Below are 7,310 nucleotides of genomic sequence, written 5' to 3'. Positions count from 1 at the left end.
TATATTAATCTTATAAATTTTGATATAAAATTCATACCTTATGAAAAGTATAAAGACTCAAAATAAAACCAAAGAATTGAGATTAGTGGCAATAGAATAGTCCCTTAATTTTTTGGTTTTCTTCTGTCCCACATCAGAAGATGGCTCTTTCTTCTGACATGATACAGAGATTTTGCATTTTCCTTTTAACAAGGTGCTTGTGTTTAGAGAAGGAGAGAGCCATTCTCCAACTCCAAAGCTAGCTTTAATTTTTTTAATTTAATTTTATTTTATTTTATAGTACAATTCAGTTCTATATATCAGCCACGGATTACCTTGTTCTCCCCGCTCCCGCCCCCCTCGCTTTCCCCCCAGCCTTCCCCCCCCATTCCCACCTCCTCCAGGGCAAAGCCTCCCCCAAGGACTGAGATCAACCTGGTAGACTCAGTCCAGGCAGGTCCAGTCCCCTTCTTCCAGGCTGAGCCAAGCGTCCCTGCATAAGTCCCAGGTTTCAAACAGCCAACTCATGCAATGATCAGAGGACCTGGTCCCACTGCCTGGATGCCTCCCAAACAGATCAAGCCAACCAACTGTCTCACCTATTCAGAGGGCCTGATCCAGTTGGGGACCCCTCAGCCATTGGTTCATAGTTCATGTGTTTCCATTTGTTTGGCTATTTGTCCCTGTGCTTTATCCAACCTTGGTCTCAACATTTCTCACTCATATAAACCCTCCTCTTTCTTGCCAATTGGACTCCCGGAGCTCCACCCAGAGCCTAGCTGTGGATCTCTGCATCCAGATTCCTCAGTCCTTGGATGGGGTTTCTAGCACGACAATTAGGGTGTTTGGCAATCCCATCACCAGAGTAGGTCAGTTCCGGCTGTCTCTCGACCATTGCCAGCAGTCTATTGTGGGGGTATCTTTGTGGATTTCTGTGGGCCTCTCTAGCACTTTGCTTCTTCCTATTCTCATGTGGTCTTCATTTACCATGGTCTCCTATTCCTTGTTATCCCTCTCTGTTCTTTATCCATCTGGGATCTCCTGCTCCCCCAAGCTCTCTTTCCCTTGACCCTCGCCCTTCATTACCCCAACTCGTGTCCAGGCTGTTCATGTAGATCTCATCCATTTCTCCGTCATTGGGTGATCCCCATGTCTTTCTTGGGGTCCTGTTTTCCAGACCTAATTTTTAATTGAACTGTAACTACAAAAAGATCATTTGTGTTAAATGTCTGTAGAACATAGCAGAAACAAACATTTAGGAAGACTTAGGAAATTTTGTATGTGATATACCAATATGCCAATTTACTCTTTTTCTTGGGACATTTTTTTATAGATGATTTGTCCTTTTTCTTCAGATATCTTATTTGTCCAGTGTTCTTCAGATTCCTTAGCCTTCCTTCTTCTGAAAGACAAAAACAAAAACCCTTCCCCAAGCCTAACTTTGGGGAGGTTCCCTTTTGGTAAGTTATATCTGATTAAATGAAAAATATTTGTTAGTGGTATAAGTTAGTTTAAATTGGATGGTCATGCTAGTTGATGAACTATCACCTCTTTTAAATGAGAGGCCTCTCTTGTTCAGATCAAACCTTTATCAATTTTGATGGTATCCACAGCTTATCTTCTCCTGTAGAAACAAAAGCAAAACCTCGTCCCCAACATAACACATATCCTGGTTTCCATTCTAAGGTCAGCACATCCTTAAAGTATATAGGCTGATTTAATTCTGTAGTTTTTCTATTATCCAATGTCTCTCCACAGCTGTTTTTCATTTCTCATTAGCATTGAGAAAATTCAAAGTTAATAGAGCATTAAGTAATCTATTTCTGGGGGATTTGTTACCCCTTTCTGATTATTTAGCATATCCATTAAAGTTCGATTTGATCTTTCTATAACTGCTTGGCCTGTATTATCAAACAGAGACCAAATTCATTCCCTTATAAAAAATATGTCTCTTTTAACTAATTCTCTTTTAACTAATTTCACCCTGTAAAATATCTTAATTGACTTACCAAATCTGTTGACTATGTAGAACAATAGAAGTCCAAGAGAATTTTAACTATATATGTATATTTATACACTTAATTGCATGTATTATAAGGTCTGTTTAGGTAAATAGCTAGTAGTATGATTCCTTGTAACTTTTTCAGACTTCCTAATTGTTATTTTATACACTTTCCCCCTTCTTCTGTATTTATCTCCATCTTCTCCCTAAGAGCCTCCCTTTTACCATTGTCTATATGAGTTCACTTGCATTCTGCAATTCCCCTTCACTCTCCTCCCATGAAAACCAAAAAAATATAACCAACCAAGATGCACACTTGTAAAGCCCTGTTCCAATAGATACATCTACAAAACATTCATGCACTTAAGTCATGTAAAACATTGCGGAAGAGGATGTAGAATGACTGTAAGAGTCAGAGAATGAGGGAGTTTGCTATGAGATTCTGTCTCCTAGTAACATAAAAACCTACGTCCATGAAGCATCACCTACATGACTGGCCAAATATGAGCTTAAAAAGATGACACCAATGAACATGCCAAAGTAGACAGGGAAAAGTCCATAATACCTCAAGCCTTCACAAAGAACTATAGGTAACTCACAAAAGTTGGGAGCATACGCCAATTTCCCAAAGGAAGAGCATATCAACTAGACATCCAGTACCAAGCCATAAACGCTGAAGACATACATAAAAGTAACATTATATTGACTGAACCAGTATATATAGTAATATATGCATATATGTGTACATGTGTGCATGCAATAACAATTAGTGAAATGGTGGGCTATCAATTTGCAAGAGAATAGAGGGAGGCATACTGAAGAGTTTGGAAGGAGGAAATAGGAAAGATAAATGACATAATTATATTATAATCTCAAAAAGAAAATAGAAGAAAAGAACAAAAAAAGAAGCAGGTTTCCACCTGATGTAACACATACCCTTCATTTAATTAACCCTCCTATATTCCATCATGTCTCCATCCCTGATGAAAGCTTAGTGATCTCCAGTCACATTCCTGTTGTTACAAATAATAAAATATTTGAATGGATCATTAGTACATATTATATACAAACCACTTGAGTACTATCTTATCTTTATTCCACAATTACCTGGGAACATTTATGATTTCTTTCAATTTCTTGTGTATTGTGATCACCACTACAAAGATAGTTAGTTGTTGTCCAAACTGATTTTATTTCTTTTGAAGTTTTACTCAGTAACAAGGAATTGGATGCTCCCTATAATTATCCATACTGCTTATGTTGATCTATAATCCTACCAGAATCATGCAGCAGTTACCCTCTTCCATGCCTCTGTTACAGCAGATTCTGTGTTAAGGTAACAGTCACTATGGTTTGGACTCTCTCATGCCAGGATTAGACACCAGACACATTGCTCACATTTCACATAGTTGCTTAGGCTTTTAACTCATGACCTTATGTTTGTACAGCAAGTACTTTACCCACTGAAAACTCTCACAATCTTTGCAGATTTATTTTTTGCTAGAAATTCATGAGATTAGGAAAGGTTGTAAGACTTGCATTGAACCATTTCTATGATAAACAGCCAGTAAATAGAGCTGAATGATTCAACTTGAGCTCATACCTGATGATGGGGAGGGGAAACTGTAATTAGTGTATTCTTGGAGACTGAGAACATGAGAGGGTATGGGAGACAAAAAGGGGGGGATAAATATCACTCAATGACTTATTTAAAGAAGAAGGTAGCTTCTTTTTTCATGACTTTATAAATTTTTTTTATTTTACATACCAACCACAGATCCCCCTCTCATTCCTTCTCCTACTCCCCTCCACCTTCCTCCCTTACCCCTCATCCCCTCCTCCAACAGGGTAAATTCTCCCATGGGGGGGGGCAGCTAAGCCTGGTTCATTCAGTTGAGGCAGGACAAAGCCCCTCACCGTTTTATCAGGGGTGAGTTAGGGGTCTGAACATAGGTAATGGGATCCAGAAAGCTGGCTCATGTACCAGGAATATATCTTGATCACACTGCCAGGAACCCCTCAAACAAACCCAACTCTCTCGGGTATGCAGAGGATCTAGTGCTGTCCCATGCAGGGTCCATAGCTGTCAGTCTAAAGCTAGTGAGTTCTTTAAGCTTGGTTCAGTTGTCTCTATAGATTTCCCCATCATGATCTTGACTACCTTTCTTATATAATCCCTATTCCCTCTCTTCAACTGGACTCCCAGATCTCAGCCTGGTGTTTGATTGTGGATCTCTGTATCTGCTTACATCAGTTACTGGATGAAGGATCTATGATGACAGTTAGGGTATTCACCAGTTTGCTTACCAGGGTAGGCCAGTTCAGGCACCCTGACAACTGTTACTAGTAGTCTAATCTAGGGTTGTCCTTGTGGATTCCTGGAAATTTCCCTAACACCAGGTTTCTCCTTTACCCCATAATGTCTCCCTCTATCAAGATATCTCATTCATTGCTCGCCAGCTCCATCCCTCCCCCAGCTCCACCATCCTGTTCCCTCATGTTCTTATCCCCCAACCCCTCCTTTCTACTGCCCCCATTATCACCAGTTTACACATGGAAATCTCCTCTGTTTCCCCCTCCCAAGGTTATCTGTACATCCCTCTTAGAGTCTTCCTTGTTTCATAGCTTCTCTGGAGCTGTGGGTTGTAGTCTGATTATCCTTTGTTTTATATCTAGTATCACTTATGAGTGAGTACATCCCATGTTTGTCTTTCTGAGTCTGGGTTACCTCACTCAGGATAATATTCACTTTCAACTTTATCCAGATGAGCAATGCATGGGTTAGATGAGGAGGAGGACTGACATTTATTAAATAAGTCTGCTGATTTCCAGTATCATTTTTTTAAATACAACCTCATATTCTAGTCATTAAACAAACATTAAATGTTTGGCGTGTTCATTTAGATATCCCTATGAAATGAGCACAACTAAATGAACACAAAAGTAGACATTTATAGACAAAAGTAGGATATAACACAAATCCATGTTGCTTTTTTTTTTTTTTTTGGTTTTTGGTTTTTTCGAGACAGGATTTCTCTGTGTAGCTTTGTGCCTTTCCTGGGACTCACTTGGTAGTCCAGGATGGCCTCGAACTCACAGAGATCTGCCTGTCTCTGCCTCCCGAGTGCTGGGATTAAAGGATTGTGCCACCACTGCCCGGCCCATGTTGCATTTTATTCTGGAAATTTTTTGGCATCCACTTGTAGAAGTCTTCACAAGAAATCTATGGGGGTGTCTTTTCTTTAACTGGCTTCTAGATACAGCTGTATACATAGATTTGTATTGATGTGATGGAAAAATATTATATGAAAAATTATTGAATATGATAAATTTAGGATAGTTTATGAAAAAACTAAATTTATCATATTCCTTTTATTCAGGTTTCACTCTTCCAAATAAGACACTGACGTTTGGACAGCCACCACACTATTGCACAGGTGAAGACGTCAACTCAAGCTCTTGAATTCAGTGTCACATGAGAAAATATGATGCACTACAGGGTTAGGACGAGAGAAGTGATTCCAGATAGTGTGCATTCCAAAAAGTTAAATTGAAACCTGTAATACTATTTTGACCTCAATACAATCTTTGTAAAAGCATTCTTCACCTCCTTATTCCTTATGCTGTAGACCAGAGGGTTCAACATGGGGGTAGCCATGGTGTAGAAGACAGATGCGATTTTGTCAGTGTCCATGGAGTGACTGGAACTGGGCTGCAAGTACATGAATATGACTGTCCCATAGAAAATGGAGACAGCTGTGAAGTGGGAGGCACAGGTGGACAGAGCTTTGCGATATCCTGCCACTGAATGCATCTTTAGTATATTGATGAAAATGAACATGTAGGATTTTAAGATAAGTATAAGAGCAAAAAAGATATTGAAGCTGGCTACATATATAAGAATGAGTTCATTGACATGTCTATCAGAGCAAGATACAATCATGACTGCTGGAATGTCACAGAAAAAATGATGGATCACATTAAACTCACAGAAGGAGAGACTTAATGCATTTACAGTATAGATGGAAGCATTCAGGAAACCAATAATATAAGAGCCAATGATTAGACATGTACACAAACTTGTTGTCATGGTGGTGGCATAGTGTAGGGGCTTACACACTGCTACATAACGATCATAGGCCATTGAGACCAAAAGGTAGATCTCCACATTGGCAAAGGTTGCAAAAAAGAACATCTGAGTGGCACAAGCATTGTAGGACATAATCTTGTCTCCTGTAAGTAATCCAGCTATGACTTTTGGAGTGATTGTTGACGAGTAACAAAAGTCCACTAAGGACAAGTGACAAAGGAAAATGTACATGGGGGTGTGAAGCCGAGAGTCCAAGAGAATCAACAGAAACATCCCCAGATTCCCCACCAAGGTGATGGTGTAGATGAGGAGGAAGGTGAAAAAGAGGGGAAGCTGCAGATGTGGGTTATTGGTCAGTCCCAACAAGATGAACCACGTCACTTCTGTCCTGTTCTCCATCAATGATATCAGTTAGTCAACAGAAGGCCTTAAACGATGAAATAAAAAAAAGTACATGTATTTGTTAACCAGATGCAGAAAGTTTGCTAACTGTTTGAAAATGGTTTATTTTAGCGTATCTCTATGCCAGTTCACCTTTCCTGGACTCTGTAAAACTAACACTACTGTGCTTCCCTGCCAAGAGATACTATAGAAACAGACTGTTCTCTGTCAATAACATAATGACTTTGATAAATGATTATATCCTTCTAAATTGTGAAGCACAAGAGATATTAATAGTCTGCATATTTAAATAATATAATTACCAACTTCTGTTTTGAATCCAGGTAAATTGTTCACCCATTGCAAACTAATTATATAAAATAATTTAACTTAACTATAATGAATAATTGTTTTCTTTTATTTAATGACAGTGAATTTAGTGGCACACTGTATGTTAGTTGTATCTTGGTCACCATATAGTTGCTCTCATTAATGATCAAGCAAGTGAATACTCCCAACTTTAAAATGTTTCTTCAAATACTAAAAGTTCAGAATGAAGTAATGAGCTTGAATTGCATTTTAACTCTTCTTAGCACACATATTCTCATGCTTTTAATACATAACATCTAGATCCATTGATACATATATATGCAGAAGCATAAAATTATGATTAGCTCAAAGAAGGCTTTGTTTTGAATCAATATTGCTAAATGCTGTACATACTGGATTTGTTGAGCTCATGGGTATGTTGGGAGAGTGTTCAATCTCAGAAGCAGCTTGGAATGAAGAAATATTATTAACTAAAACACAGAGAGTTCAAGTTCATGGAAGAAATACATACCAGATCACCTGCTGACT

General features: G+C 38.7%; 1 protein-coding gene across 1 annotated transcript; it reads right to left on the bottom strand.

Moving 5' to 3' along the window:
• Nucleotides 1–5,546: 5,546 nt before the first annotated feature.
• LOC102928089 (olfactory receptor 5B3-like) lies at nucleotides 5,547–6,473 on the bottom strand. The gene has a single exon (XM_006995037.1). It carries the CDS (start codon nucleotides 6,468–6,470, stop codon nucleotides 5,547–5,549), a length of 924 nt encoding a protein of 307 aa, XP_006995099.1. The 5' UTR covers nucleotides 6,471–6,473.
• Between the last annotated feature and the right edge of the window lie 837 nt (nucleotides 6,474–7,310).

The sequence above is a fragment of the Peromyscus maniculatus genome, chromosome 1, assembly GCF_049852395.1.
Source record: "Peromyscus maniculatus bairdii isolate BWxNUB_F1_BW_parent chromosome 1, HU_Pman_BW_mat_3.1, whole genome shotgun sequence".
Taxonomy (NCBI): Eukaryota; Metazoa; Chordata; class Mammalia; order Rodentia; family Cricetidae; genus Peromyscus; species Peromyscus maniculatus.
Note: the sequence above shows the minus strand (reverse complement) of the source record. Positions and strands in the feature narration are given on the sequence as shown.

Excerpts from the sequence above, each read along its gene's own strand:
- LOC102928089 (XM_006995037.1), bottom strand. The coding sequence starts at position 6,470 with ATGGAGAACAGGACAGAAGTGACGTGGTTCATCTTGTTGGGACTGACC.